Here is a 26,787-nt window from a genome sequence, read left to right on the forward strand (position 1 = left end):
AGCGCAGTCCGGCGTAGGACGGTTCATTGTCCGGTGTAGGACAGTCCGGTGTAGGACAAGGTGCACGTGACGATGTGCCCATAGGAACTGCCCCTTCCGTGGACCTACCTATTTTGATCCACCGGGAGGGTACAAGAAGCTAAATTGGAACCCAGTGATCTGATCAGCTGCTTTAGAAATACCAGTTTTTGGGGATACAGGAAAAAACAGTTTTGTTGTGTCCTGGAAAAAATTTGGCCGCACCTTGCAAGTTGACTAGTAGTTCGCTACTAGCCGAAAGACTTGGTGATTGAGTACATTACCTTGCATAGTGGGCTTCACGCTTAATTGCGGAATAGTGCCATTTTGTGGAGGAGGAGTGTTTTGGGAGCGACTCACGATATAAACGACCCATCGGTGTCTACTAGTTGTGAACGTTTATTCCTGTAACCATGGGTAATAACTGGTCGCACAGGGATGCCGTGCTAATTAGGGAGGAATCTAGTCGACCCAAAGAGTCGGCAGCTTTCATAATGTGCAGTAAGCACGGTGAACGAGCAGTTGTTTACCAAAAGAAATGGAAAAAGATGACACAGGGCAGCAAGTTAGAATTTCCCAGTGTTGGTAGCTTTGATCCAGAAATCTTATCGGCAGTAAAAGATGAGATATGTCTACTCTCCTGTCGTAAGAAGAGAGTGAAGCACATAGAAATTCTTAAGTTGTGGCAGAAGGAAGGGCAGGAACAATGGGGAATTGGATGTCTAGCAATATCAGATACAATCAGCCGCAACAGGAATGCAACCGCAACCGCTCCCCCACCTCCATATGTGCCGGAGGGGTTAATAACTGCTAAGCAAAACATCCGTAAAGATTTAACCATCTCTAACTTGTACCCTGTTTTATCCCCTTACAAGGAAACCAGAGAGGAAAACGATCAGCTGTTGACATTGGCCGTCTCCCATGCAATTAACATGCTTGAAGGAAAGGCTGAACCAGCAAAACCTGCTGCTGGGGCCCCAGTACAGGAAGAGGAGACGGCTGATGCCAACAGCGTAGTTATGGACTCAGATAAGATAGCACCACACAGCACAGACACAGTCGACTCCAGACCAGGTCCCAGTAATGCGGATGTGGTGCAAACATACCCTGTACGCACGCTGGAGGTTCCTTATGGTAAGGCAGACAGAGAGGGTGTGATACCTACCAGAAAGATGACCATGCTAAATCCATGGACACGGTTAGAACTGCGGTCCATCATTTCAGATTTCCCTGATCCTAGGAAAGATCTGACATTATGTCAGAAATTTGTAAGGGATCTGGGAAACTCTGATGAACCCACCAACAAGGATTGGAGAATCATGTTGAGGGCCTGTCTCCCTACTCACATCGATATCTTGAAATTTATTCAGGATAGCGGGTTGAGAGCCGACAAGGAAATAAATGATGAGGTCAACCAGGAAAATATACGCCTAATAAACCTGCAGTTGGGAGTATATTTTCCTGCAGCAGTGGAATATAGCAAGATATTCACGAACAAACAAAAAGATGGTGAATCAGCTAGCAAATATTTCAACCAGGGTTTGATGACGGTATCAAAACACACTGGTGTCGCCGATCCTAAGGATAACCCACACCTGAGGGAGATGTTGTCTCGGTGTTAGTGGAGGGGCTGAGAGAGAAATTGAGGACCAGGGTCCAGACATCGTTCCCAAATTGGCGAGGAATGACAGTAGATGCCCTACGGGAATCTGCTGTAGACCATGACAAAAACATATTAAGAAACAGAGAGATGCAAACCGAAAAACTAATGGCGGTTAGCATCCAAGCTTTTGCAAATGTCCCAAATAAAGCTGCATACCAACGAAACACCAGAGACACAGGTAGAAAGCCAATAATTTGCTACAACTGCAACAGGGAGGGACACTTTGCAAATCAATGCAAATCAGGAAACCCCAGGAGTTACAAAACACATAGGCGAGACTGGGAGCCTCACCAGGGTGAGACGCGGAGATACCCAACCCCTAGACAATGGGAGGAGACAGACAGGTCACGCAACATGCCTCCTCCCCATCTGATGGCTGACACGGTACTAAGGGCAACCCAGGTAAGACAATAGGAAACAGGTCATACCTGTATCCTACAGCCAGTTAGATTAACACAACACCTTAGAGAGGAACCTCAGGTAAAGGTTGATATAGCTGGAGTAAGGCAAACCTTTTTGGTTGATACAGGGGCGGCCAGATCTGTTCTCAACACTCCCCTTCACTTGGGTTTCACTGACCAATCAGTAGCAGCAATTGGGGTAACAGGAAAAATACAACATTACCCACTGACGAAACCAGCGGATGTTACAATCGGGCCTCTGCATACCAAACATTCTTTCCTGTTGGCTGCAGCGGCCCCGACTAACCTTCTGGGTAGAGATTTACTATGTAAAATGGGATGTGTCATCTATTGCACCCCCGATGGGGTATTTCTGGACACTCCTAGAGATCTTGCACAAGAAGTGCAAGATATGCTGGACAGTCCTCAGAGGCTAATGTTGTATTAAACTGTTGTAGAGTCAAATCCATCTAGGGTAGCTGAAATTACAGCACAAATACCGAGTTCCCTTTGGAATAAAGATGGACAGGATGCTGGGTTGATGGCAAATGTAGCTCCAGTAGAGATTCGTTTAAAAGATGGCAGGATAGCCCCAAAAATACCACAATACCCTTTGAAACCTGAAGTCGAACTAGGCGTATACCCAGTGATCCAACGATTGCTCCAACAAGAAATCTTAGTTAGAACTTCCAGCACGGCCAATAGTCCCATCTTTCCTGTGAAAAAGAGTGGGGGGAGGGGCTACAGACTAGTGCAGGATCTAAGAGGGGTAAACAAAGTAGTTGAGAGCCAATTCCCCGTAGTGCCAAACCCAGCTGTCATCCTAATGCAAATCCCACCTCACTGTACTCATTTCACAGTCATTGATTTGTGTTCTGCGTTTTTCTCTGTCCCTTTACACCCTGACAGCCAGTATCTGTTCGCCTTTACCTACAGAAGAGTACAGTATACCTGGACTCGACTCCCTCAGGGATTCATAGACAGCCCCAGCATCTTCTCCCAGGCCTTGCATGATTGTTTACAATCCTTTCAACCTATGAGCGGTTCGATACTAATACAATATGTCGATGACTTGTTGTTGTGTTCTGAGTCACTGGAGTCATCAGTAGATGACACTCGACAGCTGCTGATGCATCTCTCAGAGACAGGACATAAAGTATCAAAGGATAAGCTACAATTATGTCAGACCAGGGTTAAGTATCTGGGCCACTGCCTTACCCAAGGGCTGAGACACCTCACTGATGACCGAATCCAAGTGATTCAAAACATGGTGCTGCCACAGACCCAGCACCAGATCCGTACGTTCCTAGGCATGTGTGGATACTGTCACAATTGGATCCCAGGATTCTCTATTCTGGCATTACCACTACAAGAGATGGTTTCCTCAACTAAGCCAGACCGGGTCTCTCATACTGAGGAATCTGAGCTGGCTTTCGAGGAACTAAAGGTGAGCCTAACAAAGGCCCCAGCACTGGGAATGCCAGATTACGGGAAACCCTTTGAACTGTACGGAACAGAATCAGCTGGGTGTGCGGCAGGAGTACTTGTCCAAAAGCATGGTGATGCCAACCGACCAGTAGCGTACTACAGTGGCCAGCTGGACACAGTGGCACGCTCACTCCCAACTTGCTTACGAAGTGTAGCTGCGATAGCACAATTAGTAAACAAGAGTGAGGATGTGGTGTTAGGACACGATTTAACTGTTCATGCTCCCCATGCTGTCTCTGCCCTCCTAAATTCTGCCCAAACACGACATGTGTCCTCAGCACGGTTCACCAAGTGGGAACTAGCGCTGATGGCCCCAGTAAATATTACCATCAAAAGATGCAACACACTAATCCCAGCCACATTCCTACCTCATGTGCCCTCCAAGGCACAAAGGGTGGAGGGTGATGGGAATGTTGCTGAATATGGTAAGGCAGAGTTTAGTGAAGGTGAGGACAAACATGATTGCATGACCTACCTGAATCAGACCTTTACAGCACGTCCTGACATAAGCGACAGCCTATTAAGTGAGGTAGACATAACCTTTCTCACTGATGGTAGCTGTCATAGACAAACGGAGACGGGAGAGCTGTGCACAGGCTACGCGGTAGTAAATGGAGAAGGTATTGTGGAAGCTGAACCCTTAGGACCACCTCACTCAGCACAAGTAGCGGAACTGGTGGCACTGACCAGAGCATGTGAACTAGCCAAAGGAAAATCAGTTAACATATATACCGACTCCAGATATGCTTTCGGAGCAGTACATGATTTTGGAGCCCTATGGCGCCTCAGAAATTTCATGACGGCGGCTGGCACACCAGTGGCGCATGCGACATATATTAGCCCCTTCCCGCCGCAGCCTGTTTTTGCCTTCCTGACAGAGCCCTTTTTTTCAAATCTGACATGTATCACTTAAGTGGGGATAACTTTTTTTTGCTTTTACTTATCCCAGTGATTTTGAGATTGTTTTCTCGTGACACATTGTACTTCAAGTTAGTGGTAAATTTTCGTCGATACAGTCTGTGTTTTTTTGTGAAAAATACCAAAATGTTGTAAAAAAAATGGAAAATTTTGCAATTTTCAAAATGTTAAATTTTCTGCTTGTGAGAACAATAATCATACCACTCAAAATAGTTAATAACTAACATAGACCATATGTCTACTTTATGTTGCCATCATTATTTCAACCGCCTTTTAATTTTTTTGGACACTAGGAGGCTTAAAATATGAATAGCAAATTCTCAAATTTTCAAGAAAATTTCAAACACTGATTTTTTTAGGGACCAGTTCAGTTCTGATGTGACTTTGAGGGACTTGTATGTGAGACACCCCCATAAATGATGCCATTTCAAAAACTGCACCCCTCACAGTATTCAAAACAGCATTTTGGAAGTTTGTTAACCCTTTAGGTGTTTCACAGGAATTAAAACAAAGTGTAGGTGAAATTTCAAAATTTCATTTTTTTTGCAGATTTTCAATTTTAATACATTTTTCTAAGGAACACAGTACATTTTACTAGAGAAATGTGACTAAAAATTGATTCCCCCAATTCTTTTGTTTTCATAAATATCCTATATGTGGCCCTAGTGTGCACATTGACCAAACCACAGGCTTCATAATAGAAGGAGCACCTACTTGATTTTGGAGCCTCCTTTTTATGAGATTATTTTTTAGGCACCATGTAGGTTTCTAGGCACCATAAGATGCTAAAAGTTAGGAACCCCCCCACAAGTGACCCCATTTTGCAAACTACACCCCTCAGGGAATTCATCTAGGGGTATAATGTACATTTCAAACCCCCAGGGGTTTCACCAATTGTGGTACAACTGGGCAGTGAAAATGAAAAATTAAATTTTTTACACAAAAATGCAGTTCTGGCTCAAAATTTTTCATTTTCACAAGGAATGAAGGAGACAAAGCACCCCAAAATCTGTGCCCCAATTTCTCCCGAGTACGGCAATGCCTCACATGTGACCAAAAAATACCATTTGGGTGCATGGCAGGACTCAGAAGGGAAGGAGTGATATTTGTATTTTGCAGCTCAGATTCTGGTGGAATTTTGGTGGGTGCTATGTCGCATTAGCAAGACCCCCAAAGCACCAATACAGTGGAAGCCCCCCACAAGTGACCCCATTTTGCAAACTACACCCCTCAGGGAATTTATCTAGGGGTATAGTGTACATTTCAAACCCCCAGGGGTTTCACCAATTTTGATACAACTGGGCTGTGCAAATGAAAAATTACATTTTTTTACACAAAAATGCAGTTCTGGCTCAAAATTTTTCATTTTCACAAGGAATGAAGGAGACAAAGCACCCCAAAATCTGTGCCCCAATTTCTCCCGAGTACGGCAATGCCTCATATGTGACCAAAAAATACCATTTGGGTGCATGGCAGGACTCAGAAGGGAAGGAGTGATTTTTGTATTTTGCAGCTCAGATTCTGGTGGAATTTTGGTGGGTGCTATGTCGCATTAGCAAGACCCCCAAAGCACCAATACAGTGGAAGCCCCCCACAAGTGACCCCATTTTGCAAACTACACCCCTCAGGGAATTCATCTAGGGGTATAGTGTACATTTCAAACCCCCAGGGGTTTCACCAATTTTGATACAACTGGGCTGTGCAAATGAAAAATTACATTTTTTTACACAAAAATGCAGTTCTGGCTCAAAATTTTTCATTTTCATAAGGTATGAAGGAGAAAAAGCACCCCAAAATCTGTGCACCAATTTCTCCCGAGTATGGTAATGCCTCACATGTGACCAAAAAATACCATTTGGGTGCATGGCAGGACTCAGAAGGGAAGGAGTGATTTTTGTATTTTGCAGCTCAGATTCTGATGGAATTTTGGTGGGTGCTATGTCGCATTAGCAAGACCCCCAAAGCACCAATACAGTGGAAGCCCCCCACAAGTGACCCCATTTTGCAAACTACACCCCTCAGGGAATTCATCTAGGGGTATAGTGTACATTTCAAACCCCCAGGGGTTTCACCAATTTTGATACAACTGGGCTGTGCAAATGAAAAATTACATTTTTTTACACAAAAATGCAGTTCTGGCTCAAAATTTTTCATTTTCATAAGGTATGAAGGAGAAAAAGCACCCCAAAATCTGTGCACCAATTTCTCCCGAGTATGGCAATGCCTCACATGTGACCAAAAAATACCAGTTGGGTGCATGGCAGGACTCAGAAGGGAAGGAGTGATTTTTGGATTTTGCAGCTCAGATTCTGGTGGAATTTTGGTGGGTGCTATGTGGCATAAGCAAGACCCCCGAAGCACGGTGAAATGATGAACCTAATAATCCATAGATGTGTGGTATATTTTAAAACACTCCTTTATACATAGGCCGGGTTTGTCGGGGCAAGTGTCACACTGGAAAATAGTTTGCTTTCTTATTCCCTTTTTATAGCAAACTTTGCACCTTTTTTGTGTCCTGCCCTTTTTTCCAGTGGAGGGGATTTCATCAGGAAAATGCTGCCCTGGTACAATACGGGGGCCAGTACTAGAAGTACTGGGGCCCTCTGCCTGCTGGTTCCCAAATATTAGGCCCTTTATGACTTCCTCTTGAAAGTGCATAAATGTCCCCCTCTGGCTGGTAGAACGGAATAGCACGTAAGCGTTATACAGTGCCATCTGGATGATATACACGGCCAGCTTCTTGTACCAGATTTTTGTTTTCCGCAGGGCACTGTACGGCTTCAGTACCTGATCTGAAAGATCCACTCCGCCCATGTACTTATTGTAATCCAGGATACAATTAGGTTTTGAGGTGTGGGTACTGGTACCTCGTACAGGGACGGAGGTGGTAATGTCTCCGTGAATTGTTGTCAGTATAAGGACATCCCTCTTGTCCTTATATTTGACCAACAACATATTTTCGGTGGATTGTGCCCTGCTTTCACCCCTTCTCATTACTTGGGCAATGTGCGTTTTTGGGAGGCCTCTTTGGTTCTTGCGCACAGTACCGCAAGCTGCTGTACCTCTTGAACCAAGGGCCTTAAACAGGGGGATGCTAGTGTAAAAGTTATCCACATAGAGGTGATAACCTTTATCCAGGAAGGGGTGCACTAAATCCCAGACAATTTTTCCACTAACACCTACGAGGGAGGGGGGGCATTCTGGCGGTTCAATTCTTGAATCCTTCCCTTCATATACCCTAAACCTGTGGGTGTACCCTGAGGTGCTTTTACACAGCTTATACATTTTTATGCCATACCTTGCCCTCTTATTGGGAAGGTACTGGCGGAATTTAACCCTTCCTTTAAAATGTATAAGGGACTCGTCTATGCAAATGAATTTATCTGGGATGTACATCTCTGCAAATTTGGTACTGAAATGATCAATGACCGGCCTGACTTTGAATAGCCGGTCAAAGGTGGGATCATCTCTGGGTGGGCACTGTGCATTATCGTTGTAATGCAAAAATTTAAGGATTAACTCAAAACGAGTCCGGGTCATGGCCATACGGTAAAGTGGGGTGCTGTACAGAACATCTGTACTCCAATATTGCCTAATTTCTGGCTTTTTTACTATGCCAATATGAAACACCAGACCCCAAAACGTCATCATCTCTACTGCATCTACAGGGGTCCACCTAGCAAATGATGACGTGGGGTTTTGAGCAATAAACTGCTGGGCATATAAATTAGTTTGGTCCACCATTAAATTTATAAAATCATCAGAGAAAAATAATTTGAAAAAGTCAATTTCTCTGAGACCTGTGGAATCAAATTGGATTCCTGGGATGGCCAAAAACTCAGGAACCTGGGGCTCAAAATTGTCTGGTGGTGGGGTCCATACGAGATCAATTATTGGGGGGGGGGTCTCAGCTGCTCTACGGGGGCGTCTTTGAGGGGGTCCCTCATCACTAGAGGAGGAAGAGGAGCTTAAGATGAATCCTTCAAATTCCCCGCTTGCATCACTGGCTGTGTCAGAGTCAGAGGCAAGCATGGCATATGCCTCCTCCGCTGAATACATTCTTCTGGATGACTGGGATGACATTTGGGATGCCATTTTTATTTTTGTGTTTCTGGTAGTGAAATGTTTCAACACGTGTATAGTGTAGGGGGGGTACAAACTTTATTTCAACCCGGGGGGGTATGTAGTGTGTAGTGTGTATGTAGTGCAGAAAAAAAAAAAAAAAAAAGGTCCTGCGCCAAAAATTGAGCACAGATGTTGGTCAGTAACGTCCGTCACTGAACAGCGCTCAAAGGCAACAGGAATTTGATCCAAAAAAAAAAAAATAGATCAACCCTGTGCCGAAAAAGCTGATCAGTGATGTACGTCACTGATCAGCGCACAGTGGCCACAGGACACCCACAAAATCACAGTGTGTGTAAAAAAAAAAATAAAAAAAGACCCCACAGCACCCTCAAAAAAAAAAAAGGTGATCACTGATTACCAGTGAGGGGCAGCAGGTGCACAACCTTTGGTGCAACTGACAGTGCAACTGGCAGCAACTGACAGGTATATATAAAAAAAAAAACCCTGCACCCCCAAAAAGTTGCTGATCAGCACAGATATACTGATCAGCACAAAAGGGGGGGCAGCAGACACAAAATATAGCACTCTCTATCACTCTCTGTCACTATCTCTCTCTATCTCTCACTATCTATCACTCTATGACACTGCAGCAGCAGCACTGACAGGTATATATATAAAAAAAAAACTCTGCACCCCCAAAAAGTTGCTGATCAGCACAGATATACTGATCAGCACAAAAGGGGGGGCAGCAGACACAAAATATAGCACTCTCTATCACTCTCTGTCACTATCTCTCTCTATCTCTCTATCTCTCACTATCTATCACTCTATGACACTGCAGCAGCAGCACTGACAGGTATATATATAAAAAAAAACTCTGCAACCCCAAAAAGTTGCTGATCAGTTTTATACTGATCAGCACAAAAGGGGGGGCAGCAGTCAGTTGCACACGCAGCACAGCTGTATATATATAAAAAAAAACCAGCACCCCCAAAAAGTTGCTGATCAGCACAGATATACTGATCAGCACAACAGGGGGGGGCAGCAGACACAAAATATAGCACTCTCTGTCACTATCTCTCTCTATCTCTCTCTATCTCTCTATCTATAACTCTATCACACTGCAGCAGCACAACACAGGAAGTCACAAGAAGTCACAAGATCCAGGAAGCATCCAGCACGCTACAAGCAGTGATCAGGTAAGTATTTGCAAGGATCAGGTCAGTATATCATGGCAGATAGGCACGGTGACCGCACTGCACGCAATTCCAGACCGGAATGGCGTCTGCAGTGCAGTCACTGTTAGTTTAAATCACCCTCCATGGCTGTGATTGGTCCGTCGGTCCGACGGACAAATCACGGCCTTTGGGGGCGGGTGGGGTGAGGTGGGGTGACACCAGTGTCACCCTTACACCCCGTGGTGATTGGTGCTGTACTTTACAGCACCAATCACCACCGATCCCTGTGTCACCGGCGAACGTTATTCGCCGGTACACAGAAAACGCTGTAATTGGCTGTTCACATTTGAACAGCCAATCACAGCGATCACCGACGGGGGGAGGCATCGCCACCCCCCCTGGACATGCTGGGACATGTCTGCTGTCAGGGACAGCAGACATCTCCAAAATGTCACTGCGTCTATAGACGCGGTGACAGTTTAAAGCCATGACGTACATTTATGCCATGCGTCGGGAAGTACATCCCGGCCATGACGTAAATGTACGTCAAATGTCGGGAAGGGGTTAGAAAACTTCTGGGAGCTATCCAGCTTCCAGACAGAGTGGCTGTTATTAAGTGCAAAGCTCACACATCAGAGAAGGACCCGGTGTCCCTTGGTAACAGCCGCGCTGATGAGGCAGCGAAAAGGGCCGCATGCCCTGTAAATATTTCCACCCATCCTACAAACCTCTGTACACTTAACATGGTATCCACATCCAAACTGATAGACATGCAGAATTTGTGTTCCCCACAGGAGAGAGCAGTATGGAAGGCGAAGGGATGTGGCCAAGAGTCCACCGGACTTTGGAGAGATGGACACGGGAAACCAGGGGCCCCAGGGCATACCTTCCTAGTCTAGCCGAGGCGGCCCATGGGCTGACACATCTTGGGAAGGAAGGTATGTGCAAGCTGGTAAAGGCCTACAGGTGTGCACCAGGGTTCGCTTCTCAAGCAGGTAGAGTGGCAATGTCATGCCTCACCTGTTTGAGGAAGAACATTGGAAAAGCCATCCCAACAGAGCCATCCCACATCCCTCCTACAGAAGGCCCTTTCCAGGTAATACAAATCGACTTCATACAGTTACCACCCTGTAGAAATTTGAAATATGTATTAGTATGTGTTGATATGTTTTCCAGCTGGGTGGAGGCTTTCCCCGCTGCCTCCAATACTGCTACCTTTACAGCAAAGAAAATATGTCAAGAGTTCGTCTGTAGATATGGTATCCCAAAGGTCATCGAGAGTGACAGAGGCACTCATTTTACAGGAGAGGTCTTCCAAATCATGTGTAAACTCCTGGGAATTAATAGTAAACTTCATACTCCATATCGACCCCAAGCGAGCGCCAAAGTTGAGAGAATGAATGGTACTATTAAGAACAAATTGGGTAAAGTTATGGCTGAAACAGGGTTGTTATGGCCAGAGGCACTGCCTATTGTGCTGTATAGCATTAGGACCACTCCCAGAGCTCCGCTCAACTTGTCCCCCTTCGAGATACTGTTTGGTTGGCAGCCACACGTCACGATAGACCCACAGGATGATCTCAAGTGTAACAATGAGCTAACTGTACAATATATCCTAAAGCTAAACAAACAGCTGAGGAAACAACAAAAGGAACTGAATTTATTGACACCTAACATGCCTATTGAGAACTGTCATAATCTTAAACCAGGAGACTTTGTTATGATACGAAATTTTTTACGCTCAGGTTGTTTGATAGACCGTTGGGAAGGACCGTACCAAGTTTTGTTGACCAGCACTACAGTTCTGGCCAGGTACATCGTGGCTGCGTTGCGCATAAAGTGCGCCATGCAAATCGCGCCTGGATCGCGCCTGCTCCTTGCGCTATAGTCCCGTTATAGATCGCGTTATAACGTAACGTAATCTTGTAAATGTAACCTGCACTTACACTCATTGACCACCAGATGTCACTTTTCCCAAACAGTACAGCGCATGCGTAAAAATCTCTTCTACAAAACAGTGGCCGCCACTTTTCACTACGGATTTTGTCCTTACTTTACGGACAGTTTGTACAGTATTTATTCGCAGAAGCAGCTACGTACGGTCATTTATGTAATTGGTACAGAAGCCATGCTAACCTTTGCTATTGCTGGATGACTACTTAAAACATTATTTGAGGACCTACAGTATCATACTGTACTTTACACTACGGATTTTGTCCTTACTTTACGGACAGAGTTATTTTCTTTTATTCGCAGCCGCAGTGACGTACAGTACTGGATGGTCATAAACTGTATTTGATTGGTGCAGAAGCCATGCTAACCATCTGCCTGCAGTCAAATCACAGGCAATAGTGGCCTAGCGGGTAAAGGCATGGCTTCTCTACTGTATCTCAGTATTAGTAGATCGATCCTCAGTTTGTTACATTACTGTATATTTTTATTTTTTAAACGTTCTTTTTTTTTTTTTTTAAACTAATACAGGTACTGTAGTTACAGTAGTTGGTGCTTATCAAATTCTTTCGGACTTTTCCACAAACAAAAATTCACAATGGCAGGCCTCCATGTACACGATAGTTAATACCCATACTGTACATACTGCGCTACAGAGAACGGTTTTTTTCGCAAAATAAATTTAGCTTTTCAGGTAAAACTCCTTGCCTTGAAGACCGTGTTTCGGGATAAAATTCGCTAACCTTTGCTAACCAGTCACTTTTCACTACGGATCTTGTCCTTAGTTTACGGACAGTTTGTACAGTATTTATTCGCAGAAGCAGCTACGTACGGTCATTTATGTAATTGGTACAGAAGCCATGCTAACCTTTGCTATTGCTGGATGACTACTTAAAACATTATTTGAGGACCTACAGTATCATACTTTACACTACGGATTTTGTCCTTAATTTACGGACAGAGTTATTTTCTTTTATTCGCAGCCGCAGTGACGTACTGGATGGTCATGAACTGTATGTGATTGGTGCAGAAGCCATGCTAACCATCTGACAGCAGTAAAATCACAGGCAATAGTGGCCTAGCGGGTAGAGGCACGGCTTCACTATCTCAGTATCAGTAGTTCGATCCTCAGTTGGTTACATTATATTTTTATTTTTTAAACGTTCTTTTTTTTTAAACTAACACAGGTACTGTAGTTACAGTAGTTGGTGCTTATCAAATTCTTTCGGACTTTTCCACAAACAAAAATTCACAATGGCAGGCATCCATGTACACGATAGTTAATACCCATACTGTACTGCGCTACAGAGAACGTTTTTTTTCGCAACAATAGATTTCTCCAAACTCAGACACAGACCGACACCTCAGACAATAAGATGTTGATTGCAGTCATATGTTAATTGCAGTCTGCCTTTTTGTTATGCTGGTAATTGTACATAATTCAAATGCACCTATCAGCTTCATGAAGGATTTCCTTTGTCTCTGCCAGCATAAATTCAGCTACAGATATTAAAATTGTCAAACAATCCAGTTTGTTTTTCTGCATCTAAACCGTGTAGAATTGCTACGGATCGTCTCTTCATCTCTTGCCTGTATACAAGCACGAGATTGTACCTGTACACCTGGACTATTCATTCTGCTGAATCCAAAGTCAAATTGTTGCTGCGTTCCTGTTCTACCAAGCGTTACCATCATACTGCCTTCCTTCCGCAAGAAGAGTACTGTACAGTATCATCTCGCTGGAGCAGTAAGTACACTATACAGTAGTACAGTCATTTGTACATTTCACTGATTGCTGCATTACAGTATACAGTAAGCAGCACTACAAAACGGTCCCTGCGCGGAAGCGCTCGTTTCCCACCCTTCCCTGAATGAAGATGTTTCCCTTTTTTCCCTACTGTTCAAATGCACCCGGTGCAGAATACTGTATACAATCTCCTGCTGTGTATACTGTATTCAGATACTGCAGGCTGCCGCTATGGGTATTGTCCGTAAATACTAGAGTCTGTTTCGCAGACTTACTGTATACAGTAGCGAGTAGTGATATCGTGATTTTTGATGTTCAGTGCAGTGCAGTAGAGATAGCGCCATTGAGAATATTGTACAATGTGTTAAAATTGCCTGGTGTGTATGGGCCGCAAATCCCCGACTAGCGATGACAGTACTCTATTAGGGTGGGCTACTGTAGGCTGCTAAATACTAGTTCTCTCCGTAATACCATTGGTGTAATACCGTAAAACACGTATTTTTTCCTCAAACGAGGGGACCGGTGTTTTTCTCATGTTTACAGACTGTTTCGCAGGCTTAGTCAGTAGTAGGAGCACATGTGATACAGTATCGTGATTTTTTCATCTGAAAATTGCCTGGTGTGTATGGTCCAGAGTTCCCCGACTAGTGATGAGAATACTTTATTAGGCTACTGCAGGCTGCCGCTATGGGTATTGTCCGTATAATGTGTAATAAATCCTGGATTGGGGTATTGTCAGTAATATTGTTGTAATACCGTAAATAACGGATCATTTTGCATTTTTTCCCGCATACTGTACTTGTAATTGAAGTAGACACAGCAATAGGATCACGTGGTATCGTGATTTTCCGCCATTTTAGGGATCAACATGGATGCCACATACAGTACAGTGCAGTGCAGTAGAGATAGCGCCATTTAGAATATTGTACGTGTTAAAATTGCCTGGTGTGTATAGGCCGCAGATCCCCGACTAGCGATGACAATACTCTATTAGGGTGGGCTACTACTGGCAGGCTGCTACTATGGGTATTCTCGTATAATCTGTGCAACTGTAAATACTGTTGGTGTAATACTGTAAATACTGTACAGTAACGTATTTTTTCGCAGGTGGGGGGATTTTTGCGCATATTAATAGACTATTTCGCAGACTCAGTCACTGTATTTGTGTAAAAAAAATCCCCTAGCTGTGTACAAAATCCCCTAGCTGTGGGTGTATTGTAAGTACTGTACAGTCATTACATTAAAAGTAATGCCATGACTTCCGGTTCCGGCGTCTATGTGAGGAGACACAGGACAGAAGGGCTCCGTGGCGAGTTAGCAGGACGGCACCCCTAACTCACCGCAACGCGGTCCATTCTGACGGGAGACCTTGCCCGCACCTCCGGCAACCCACAGCGCTGCATGGAGAGGTTTCTCTCTCCTATGTCGAGAAGAGGGAGATCGTTATCTAAGACGCAGAAAAAATCCAAGATGGCGGGCGCAGCACCAGCGCGTCAGCAGAAGGGACAGCCTGCCTCACAGAAGGAGACAGAGGTCAGTTTATCACCCTCGGGCAGCCCTGCAGACCCCCTGGCTGACTTGACAGACTCCCCACAGCCTGATGATCAATACCAGGCAATGATTAAAGCGATTAAGGCTACCATAGAGCCTCTATTTGAGAGGCAGGCTGACACCTTTAAAAGCTCCATTACTGAGCTAAAGGATCATCTCTCCCAGCTCACAGGCAGAGTTTCTAAAGCTGAAAATCACTTGGGGGCAGTATTTCATGATGTACAGGAGCTGAAATCTGAGCACTCCACACTACAGAAAACAGTACAGGCTCTAACAAACAAGGTTGATGACCTGGAAAACAGGTCAAGAAGGAACAACCTTCGGCTGGTAGGCCTTCCAGAACATGTAAAAGGGCCAGCATTACACCACTTTATAAAAAACACTCTCCCTGGCCTTTTGGGAGTGGAGGAAGATTGCAGGGACATGGTAATTGAACGGGCGCATCGCCTAGGCCCTGACCGAAGAGAGACTAATTCCCGCCCCAGAGTCACGATATTCAGATGTTTAAATTATTTGCATAAGGAATTGATTTGGAATGCATCACGGAAGAAGAAGACACTACAATGGGAATCCCATAGACTTCATCTATTCCAAGATTACTCCTCAGAGGTCACCAGGGCCAGGAAAGACTTTTCCACAATATGCGCCAAACTGATTGAAGACGGCCGTAAGTTCGCTCTGATGTACCCAGCGAGGTTGCGCCTTTTTGAGGGAGATACCTGCAGGGACTTTTCCACTCCGGGAGATGCCAGGGCATATCTGGAGACACAGTCGGTGAATGGCATTGGAGAAGGTTGATGCAACCCCGAGGCCCTCACGGGGAAAAAACCAGTAGTTAATGGATAAACTCTATCCTCCCGTCGGGGATTATAACGAAATTGGTTTGCAGGCGGACTGATATTTTACCTCAATAACAGTTCTATTTCTCTTTCCCGGTATCCTTCCCGCCTGGGAACGGCTGTTGTTAATTGAATGTCATTCATATTCAGCTAGGTTAGTTAGGTATATAAGGGGTGCCGGCCCAGAAATGTTGCCTGAGAAATGCATTAGAGCCATTTGGCTAGTGAAGTTAATACGGAAGTTCAAAGGTTAGCGATGATTCGCTTTGGAAGATTCCTTCCAAATACTGTTTTACAGTTTATGTGTTATCTGTTTGTTTGTCTTGTATGTCTTTGTTCTATACCTAATGGAGGGGAAGTGAGGTTAACTGGTTTAAAGATTGCAGGTTGGGGAAGGGTGGGGGGAGGGATGTATTATAGGGGAGGGAGAGAGAGGCTACTTTGGAAGGCGATTATATGTTGGTATTCAAAACTAAAACAGCGTGATGGCACAAATTAAAATATGTTCGTGGAATGTGGGGGGAATTAATTCCCCAATAAAGCGTAAAAAGATTCTCCTCTACCTCAGGAAACAGAAAGCAGATATAATCCTTCTTCAGGAAACACATCTGACTGAGGTGGAGCATGCAAAGTTGGGACAGATGGGCTTTGAAGTGGTGGCTAGTGCTTCTTACTCGTCCAAGGCCAGGGGAGTAGCGATCCTGGCGAGAAGGGGGTTAACCTCTGCATCTAAATTGTTATATGCTGACCCATTGGGGCGTTATGTATTGGCTGAAATCTCAGTACTGCAGGAAACATACGTGGTATGCAATGTATATGCGCCAAACAAATACTCCAGAGTATTTTTCAGTAAATTGATATCTAGATTGTGCCCACTAATAGATTCACAGGTAATCCTCGGGGGAGATTTTAACATGGTGGCCCAGCCTGCCTTAGATAAATCTTCACGGCCCAAGCGCAATCCCACCCCCCCGACGATAGGCATATCCTGTCTCTCCGAACAACTGCATCTTTTAGATTGCTGGAGAGTGCTGCACCCGACAGACAGAGAGTACTCTTGTCTCTCGGCGGCGCACGGCACCTTGTCACGCATCGACTACCTGCTTGTGTCGGCTACCCTGTTCCCTAAATTAATTGATGCACAAATGGAACCGATAGGCATATCAGATCATGCGGTGGTCTGGTGTACATTGGCTACCTCAGTAGATGTTGGATCGCATAGGCAGTGGAGATTTCCTTCATACTTGGCCAACTCCATTGGTTTCAGGCAGGCTTTGGAGGCGAGATGGGCAGAATATATGCAGGACAACCAACCCCATGTGGATAACCCCATGCTCTTATGGCAAACGGCAAAGGCAGTGCTAAGGGGGGAAATTATTTCATATGTCTCAAAAAACAAAAGAGATCGGACAGCGGATTTACTGAAAGCTCAAAATAAACTGACAGACACATACGCAGCGTTTCAGGCCTCCCCTTCCCCAACAAACAAAGAAACATACATACAGGCTAAGTTGGTGTACGACTCCCTTCTAGATAAACAGACTATTCAGCACATTGATAATGTTAATTTTCAGTTTTACAAACAGGGGAACAAAAACGGCCGTCTTCTTTCAAACCTGATCCGGGGAACAAGGCCATCAGCCTTTATACCCATTCTAAAAACCCCTGATGGAAAAAGAGTCAACAGGGGACCTGACATTATTAAAATTTTTCAAAACTATTACACAGAACTATATAAGCAGGGAACCCTAAATTTAGAAAAAAAAAGGCAGTTCTGGGCCTCCCATGAACTACCACAGGTTTCTGAGTCCAGTAGAGAAAGCCTTATGGCACCTATATCCATAGAAGAGGTTAAATCTGCAATTAAAAAATTGAAACCATTGAAAGCCCCCGGCCCTGATGGATACTCAGGGGAATTTTATAAAATTCTAGTGGATAAAATTAGTAACACCCTTACTGACATGTTTAATGCCATCCTTAAAGGGGAACAGATTCCACCTCACTTCAATACAGCAGTGATTAAAGTCCTCCCCAAGCCAGATAGGGACCCAGAAGATCCGGGATCTTACCGCCCTATATCGCTACTAAACGTAGATTACAAATTACTAACCAAGATAATGGCAGATAGATTAAAATACATACTGCCCGCCATAATTAGCCCAGACCAGACTGGTTTCATCCTAGGACGCCATTCGGTGGTTAATGTTAGGAAGGTGCTGGCTGCAGTCCAACACATAGAGGGAGGGATGACCCCAGATGACCAGGCAATAATATCCATGGATGCAGAAAAGGCGTTTGACCTGGTCATCTGGGACCATCTATTTGAAACAATACATAGATTTGGTCTACCGGAGACCTTTACGGGCCTATTGCAAAATCTATACCGAAATCCTCTCACCCAAATCGCATGCAATGGACACCTCTCTCAGACCTTTCCGATTCAAAAAGGCACACGCCAGGGATGCCCACTCTCGCCTCTCCTGTTTGCTTTGGCCTTGGAGCCACTGGCTATTGCACTGCGATCCGAAAAATCCTTCTCAGGCATCAATATTGGTCCAACAACGCTAAAAATCTGTCTATTTGCAGATGACATGATGCTTTTTGTTTCCAATCTAGCCCACTCATTACCGAGCATTTTAGACACGCTAGAGATGTTTGGTTCCTTTGCAGGATACAGGGTAAATATACACAAGTCAGAGTTGTTGAAGGTGTCGGGCTGCTCCCTTGCGTCGGTTCCGCAACAATTGCTAAGCCAATTTAGAGTTAAGTCTCAATCTGTGAAATACTTGGGAGTATTCATTCCTGGCTCCATAGAGGACCTTTACCCTCTTAATTACAAACCTATTATAAACAAGGTGGTGACGCAGCTGGAGGCATGGAGGTCTCTCCCCCTATCGCTACTGGGAAGGGCAGCAGTACTGCAAGCAATTATATTTCCCAAAATATCCTATGGGATTCAAATGTTGCAAATTAGCCTTTCTAAGGCAGATATGAAAAAACTCACAGCAGCTTTCTTCACCTTCTTATGGCAGGGGAAGAAACCGAGAATCTCGAGACACAAGCTATATTCTAAAAAAAAGTGAAGGAGGCCTGGGTATACCAAATATCCTAGCATTCACACAGTCAGTACTAATGAGATACAACCTGGACTGGTTATTGGGCACGGAAAGCTACACCCACAGAAACACGGAAGAGGCGATATTTGCCCCTTATTCACCGGCGGCCCTCTTGCATGCTCCGCGCTCAGACCTACCCCCGCAGATAATTAATAACATCTTATTCAGAGATGCCTACTTGGCATGGTTAGCGGTTAACAAAAAACTGGGAAGGGAACACCGAACGACAAAACATGCCCCCCTATGGGGTAATCCTACTTTCCAACCTAGCTTGATGAACTCAGGCTTCCTACGATGGAAGGCGAAGGGAATTTTGGCAATACGGGACATCTTCGACCCAGGGGGAAACATATTATCTTTTCAAGAACTAGCTGGAAAATTTGAAATAAATAGAGGAGAATTCTTTATGTATTTGCAAGCTAGGCATTATGCCCAAACTTTGCCACCAATTATGAAGGCCCCAGATACCCCCGACCCTCTACATTCCATATTTGTGCTGAGCCAGACAGGACCATTTAAAATCAGGTATGTTTATGCGGAGCTATTACCTATGTCTAACGAAAATATCTGGTCTAAAATAGCGGCAAGATGGGAAAAAGACATCCCACAAGTTACTTCAGCAGAGTACTTAGTGAAACCCATAGAAAAAACGCTTAAGACGCTGAAATCTGCTATGCTGCAAGAGGTGCATCTCAAAACGATCCACCAGGCGTACATTTCACAATCTCAAAGGAGACACTTCATACCAGGGGATCTGGGGTTATGTTTAAAATGCAAAAGCTCATGCGCTTCATTCTTTCACAATATGTGGGATTGTGGCAGACTCAGGAAATTCTGGGACAAAGTTATGTGTTTTATTAATGAGGTATGTCACCTGAAGTTAGTCAAGGACCCATCGGCCATGCTTTTGGCGAATTTCCGCAACTGGGATTTTCAGGGCAGAAAACAGGCCCTGATCCCTTTTGTGGTTATGGTCATAACGGTGGCAAAGAAAGTAATTCTCAGAAATTGGACGGTATCATCCCCCCCATTTTTGTCAGCAGTAAAACAGACGCTAATACAGACCCTGTATATGGACAGAAGAGACACGCTCCCAGATGTGGAAAACGGGGCAAAGAAATTCTTTGAGAAATGGGGGGTATATGTTGACTACTTACCACAACCCACACAGACACACATATATAAATTATTTACAGACACCACATGGTACCTACATAGATCACTCTCGAACTGATTAATCATACCAAGTAGCCTTTCGGGGAAAAGGGAGGGGAAGGGAGGGGGAGGGGGTTAAAAGTTGGGGAGGGATAGGTAGTTGCAGTAGGATAGTTAATAGTATGCTAATATGTTTGAAACGTGATAAATGACCAAATTTGAATTAAACTGACAATCTAAGTAATGGCAATAACCCATCCATTAGGGAAGAGATGAGAAATTGTAAGATCAATACCAGATCATAACTAATGCTGAAGTTAAACATAGATATACACTCATCTAATCTTTTTCAAAATTGTCGAACATGGAATGTCCATTACTATTGTGGAAGTCTGTAATGAAACAATGTCATGTAAGACTGAAATTTGACAAAATAAAGGAAAATTGTTTTGAAAAAAAAAAAAAAAAAAAAAAGTAATGCCATGACCACAGGCTGCTCCCCCTGTATAATAATTTGTGTCATGGCATTACTATTATTAATAGTAATGCCATGACACAAATTATTATACAGGTGGAGCAGCCTGTGGTGTCATTGCATTATTATTATACAGAGGGAGCAGCCTGTGGTGTCATGGCATTACTTTTACAGTATATTATACAGGGGTAGCAGCCTGAGGTGTCATGGCATTATTATTATGCAGAGGGAGCAGCCTGTGGTGTCATGGCATAATGCCATGACACCACAGGCTGCTCCCCCTGTACAATAATAATGACACCACAGGGTGCTCCACCTGTATAATATAAAAGTAATGCCATGACCACAGGCTGCTCCCCCTGTATAATAATTTGTGTCATGGCATTACTATTATTAATAGTAATGCCATGACACAAATTATTATACAGGTGGAGCAGCCTGTGGTGTCATTGCATTATTATTATTATACAGAGGGAGCAGCCTGTGGTGTCATGGCATTACTTTTACAGTATATTATACAGGGGTAGCAGCCTGTGGTGTCATGGCATTATTATTATGCAGAGGGAGCAGCCTGTGGTGTCATGGCATAATGCCATGACACCACAGGCTGCTCCCCCTGTACAATAATAATGACACCACAGGGTGCTCCACCTGTATAATATAAAAGTAATGCCATGACCACAGGCTGCTCCCCCTGTATAATAATTTGTGTCATGGCATTACTATTATTAATAGTAATGCCATGACACAAATTATTATACAGGTGGAGCAGCCTGTGGTGTCATTGCATTATTATTATACAGAGGGAGCAGCCTGTGGTGTCATGGCATTACTTTTACAGTATATTATACAGGGGTAGCAGCCTGTGGTGTCATGGCATTATTATTATGCAGAGGGAGCAGCCTGTGGTGTCATGGCATAATGCCATGACACCACAGGCTGCTCCCCCTGTACAATAATAATGACACCACAGGGTGCTCCACCTGTATAATATAAAAGTAATGCCATGACCACAGGCTGCTCCCCCTGTATAATAATTTGTGTCATGGCATTACTATTATTAATAGTAATGCCATGACACAAATTATTATACAGGTGGAGCAGCCTGTGGTGTCATTGCATTATTATTATTATACAGAGGGAGCAGCCTGTGGTGTCATGGCATTACTTTTACAGTATATTATACAGGGGTAGCAGCCTGTGGTGTCATGGCATTATTATTATGCAGAGGGAGCAGCCTGTGGTGTCATGGCATAATGCCATGACACCACAGGCTGCTCCCCCTGTACAATAATAATGACACCACAGGGTGCTCCACCTGTATAATATAAAAGTAATGCCATGACCACAGGCTGCTCCCCCTGTATAATAATTTGTGTCATGGCATTACTATTATTAATAGTAATGCCATGACACAAATTATTATACAGGTGGAGCAGCCTGTGGTGTCATTGCATTATTATTATACAGAGGGAGCAGCCTGTGGTGTCATGGCATTACTTTTACAGTATATTATACAGGGGTAGCAGCCTGTGGTGTCATGGCATTATTATTATGCAGAGGGAGCAGCCTGTGGTGTCATGGCATAATGCCATGACACCACAGGCTGCTCCCCCTGTACAATAATAATGACACCACAGGGTGCTCCACCTGTATAATATAAAAGTAATGCCATGACCACAGGCTGCTCCCCCTGTATAATAATTTGTGTCATGGCATTACTATTATTAATAGTAATGCCATGACACAAATTATTATACAGGTGGAGCAGCCTGTGGTGTCATTGCATTATTATTATACAGAGGGAGCAGCCTGTGGTGTCATGGCATTACTTTTACAGTATATTATACAGGGGTAGCAGCCTGTGGTGTCATGGCATTATTATTATGCAGAGGGAGCAGCCTGTGGTGTCATGGCATAATGCCATGACACCACAGGCTGCTCCCCCTGTACAATAATAATGACACCACAGGGTGCTCCACCTGTATAATATAAAAGTAATGCCATGACCACAGGCTGCTCCCCCTGTATAATAATTTGTGTCATGGCATTACTATTATTAATAGTAATGCCATGACACAAATTATTATACAGGTGGAGCAGCCTGTGGTGTCATTGCATTATTATTATACAGAGGGAGCAGCCTGTGGTGTCATGGCATTACTTTTACAGTATATTATACAGGGGTAGCAGCCTGTGGTGTCATGGCATTATTATTATGCAGAGGGAGCAGCCTGTGGTGTCATGGCATAATGCCATGACACCACAGGCTGCTCCCCCTGTACAATAATAATGACACCACAGGGTGCTCCACCTGTATAATATAAAAGTAATGCCATGACCACAGGCTGCTCCCCCTGTATAATAATTTGTGTCATGGCATTACTATTATTAATAGTAATGCCATGACACAAATTATTATACAGGTGGAGCAGCCTGTGGTGTCATTGCATTATTATTATACAGAGGGAGCAGCCTGTGGTGTCATGGCATTACTTTTACAGTATATTATACAGGGGTAGCAGCCTGTGGTGTCATGGCATTATTATTATGCAGAGGGAGCAGCCTGTGGTGTCATGGCATACTGCCATGACACCACAGGCTGCTCCCCCTGTACAATAATAATGACACCACAGGGTGCTCCACCTGTATAATATAAAAGTAATGCCATGACCACAGGCTGCTCCCCCTGTATAATAATTTGTGTCATGGCATTACTATTATTAATAGTAATGCCATGACACAAATTATTATACAGGTGGAGCAGCCTGTGGTGTCATTGCATTATTATTATACAGAGGGAGCAGCCTGTGGTGTCATGGCATTACTTTTACAGTATATTATACAGGGGTAGCAGCCTGTGGTGTCATGGCATTATTATTATGCAGAGGGAGCAGCCTGTGGTGTCATGGCATAATGCCATGACACCACAGGCTGCTCCCCCTGTACAATAATAATGACACCACAGGGTGCTCCACCTGTATAATATAAAAGTAATGCCATGACCACAGGCTGCTCCCCCTGTATAATAATTTGTGTCATGGCATTACTATTATTAATAGTAATGCCATGACACAAATTATTATACAGGTGGAGCAGCCTGTGGTGTCATTGCATTATTATTAATATACATGAAACAGCACAGCAGATACTGTATGTCGTTTTAGATCATGTTAACTTACTACTGTCCTGTGTTTTATCCTCGACCAGGCTCCTCCTGTCCTGCTGCGGCTCCACAAATTTCTGTTCCCCTCTCTGCGGCCTCCTGAAGCGTCCCCCACGAGTTGCTCTGTGGGCGGCCCCAGCCTTCCTCCAGTCTCTGAGTGCAGACGCGTGGGTGGGAGGCGTCAACGTCATGACGTCCACACCGCACCCAGCGTCTGCCGACTGCCACTGGGGATAAAAGGGAAAAGGCTGCCGGCCGGAGCCCTCCTCCTTGTAGCCGTGGAGGCCGGCGGCCATGTTGCTGTGGCCTCAGACATCATTTAAAAAACCACAGGAACATGGCCGCCGGCAGTGAAAAAACAAACAAACGGCAATGCGGCCTCAGAAACGGCGCGGCGGCGCGGCCCGCAGCACACCTGCCAGAGCGGCCTGGGGGGCAGATGGCACCCTGCCCCCCGGCCCAGCCCGCCCCTGCCTCCACCCCTCCTAGTCTGTCTGTCTAAGCCCCATCTGTTAACGTACTGTACTTTTGTTTATCGCTTCATCCCTTTTATTGAAAAAAAAAGCTCATGTCTATGCAGTACGGTCACATAATTTTCGGTACTTGTGACTTACAGTATCTGGGCAGCCAATGTTGAAATTGTATGCCAGTACCCTAAGCATGCGATTTGATGCGATTTCCCTTGAAATTCCTTTGAAGAGAAAATTGCTGTTGCATTGTACAGTATGCTATTGTATTGCATGCGATGCGATTTGATGCGATTTTAATACTGTACAGTATGTACAGATGTACCCAGATGCCTGTTTCATATGTGAAATGGCCCCCCAGACCCCATTTTTAATTGTATTCCCACCCTGATGGCTAAATGCCCCCATTGTTAACGCCACCCCACTATCAACGCCAACCCGAAGCGTGGCGAGCGGCGGCGTTACGCGTCCTCCGACCTTTTCATACCCCCACAATCCACGTCGGCGTGGAGTTGATTTTATATAGTGTGGCGAGCGCAAGTGGGGTGGCGTTAACAATGGGGGCATTTAGCCATCAGGGTGGGAATACAATAAAAAATGGGGTCAATTGTATGATTGTATGCGATGCAATTTGACGCGATTTTTAGGTGCGATGAAGAAAATCGGGCGCCCAAATAAGTCACAAGTACCTAATTTTCACTACTGTAATACCATAATACAATACTGTATGCTACTGTATTGTACTGTAACTAATGTACTGTACTGTACTGTATGTACTGTATTAACTTGAATCTTATTGTTGTGTATTGTAGAGTGCACTGCCTACTGAAGATGGTGAAAACAAAAAAATTCTATTCTGGAGAACCTACACTTGCATGTCCCAAGAGAATGGCTGCATTAGTGCCAAACATTAAAAATAATATCGTTAAGAAGAAAGCAGGAAAAGAAAATATTCCTGTTGTCAAACTACGGAAAAATGCCAAGGCCAAGAACAAGTCTTTGTTCGCGACTACAGGAGAATCTCACGATGACTGTCTGGTGCAAGACATTAACACTGATGCACAGCAAGACTCTAACACAGTGACAGATGTGTCAGTTCCCGTAGATAATGACTTGCACCCTTTGGAGCTTCACATTACACCTCTTGAACAAAAATCTCAATCACCGTCCCGTAGGAAACTTAACTTTCTGGATCACAACCCACCACAATGTAGCTGCACAGGGCTGGTGAGAGACATTTTGGGCAAGATGACCCGCCTGGAAACCCAAAACAATGGACTGTCTGTACATGTGGATGAACTGAAAGCGGAAATTCATGTACTGACAGGACAAATTAAAGTGCTGTCAGGAGGTCTGAATGACATGCTTGCTCAAGCCAAACAATGGCAAGCTGCTACAGGGCCACCCATTACACCCACAACATCTAATCCAGTACAATCACAATTTGACTGCCCTGATGCATTTGAAACAGAGGATTTTGACTTGGAAATGACCCAACCAACCACATCTTTCCACTTTTCTGATTTGGAGATGACACCAGCTTCATCCAACCGATTGGCCAGCCCTAGCGTGGACACAGAAACTGTTTTACCAAATGAATTGGTGAACATGGACACAACACCAGTGTCATCTCACTGGTTGCCTGCCACACATAATGCTTCAGATACACAACAACGTCAGACCAACTTAACAAGTACCCCACTGACATCTCACTGGTTGGCTGACAGACACAATGCACCATCCCAAGCCTCTAACAACATGGACACTGCAATGGTTGCATCATCCCAATTGTCCCCTGGAAATATGATCGTCGCAACCTTACCTCAACATCAAACAACATCACCTCTACATGAAAGAACACCTAGAAGCATACCCAAAGAATTGTGCGCTGTGGGGATTTCCTTGCCTGACATGCCACTCAAAGTCATCACAGCTGAGGGTGTCAACACTCTCTTTAAAGCAGCGAAGATGGAAATGCACCGTTATGCACAACAGATTTTCCAAGAGCATGTTTCTTTTGACCTGTATAAGAATTGGTGCAATCGGGTCAATTATGATGGGCAACGTAATAAATTTGCAATCCCAGAAAATCTGCGCCTCGATATAGTGACACGGCTCATGGGGAAATTTGAGCTTACAAAGGCTGATTGTACAAAGATAAAGGACACTTTAAATGGATTGCTACGGATGCCCAGAGTTACACGCTGGACGTGCTTACTGTAGCACAGCAACTGGAGACGTCTCTTCAAACTGGCATCTACTGTACTCACAGAACAAAGGACTGGCAATGAAATGGAAAAAAAGTACGTTTATGATCTTACTGTACTGTACTGTATCTCTCTCCCTCTCTCCCATCCCCTTTCCCTGCCAACATGTTTTCCCCCCCCCCCCCGAAACCCTTGTGACCATTCAGTACTAACGTTATTCTTTATTCTTCTCTCCCATTATCCACCATGACACTCTACCATGAGCAAAATCAAGCGTGTTTGGGACAGAGAACAAAGGACAGGCAATGAAATGGAAAAAAAGTAAGTTTATGATCTTACTGTACACTATCTCTCTCCCTCTCTCCCATCCCCTTCCCCTGCCA

The 26,787-nt window shown here is 44.4% G+C and overlaps 1 protein-coding gene across 1 annotated transcript; it reads left to right on the forward strand.

Annotated features, from left to right (window-relative positions):
- The first annotated feature begins 13,031 nt into the window (after positions 1-13,031).
- On the forward strand, positions 13,032-26,514 carry LOC146063269 (uncharacterized). The gene is made up of 2 exons (XM_083175504.1): positions 13,032-13,428; positions 25,010-26,514. Exon 2 carries the CDS (start codon positions 25,029-25,031, stop codon positions 26,418-26,420), a length of 1,392 nt encoding a protein of 463 aa, XP_083031630.1. The 5' UTR covers positions 13,032-13,428; positions 25,010-25,028; the 3' UTR covers positions 26,421-26,514.
- The last annotated feature ends 273 nt before the right edge of the window (positions 26,515-26,787 follow it).

The sequence above is a fragment of the Crinia signifera genome, chromosome 3 (assembly GCF_055691185.1).
Source record: "Crinia signifera chromosome 3, ASM5569118v1, whole genome shotgun sequence".
Lineage (NCBI taxonomy): Eukaryota > Metazoa > Chordata > Amphibia > Anura > Myobatrachidae > Crinia > Crinia signifera.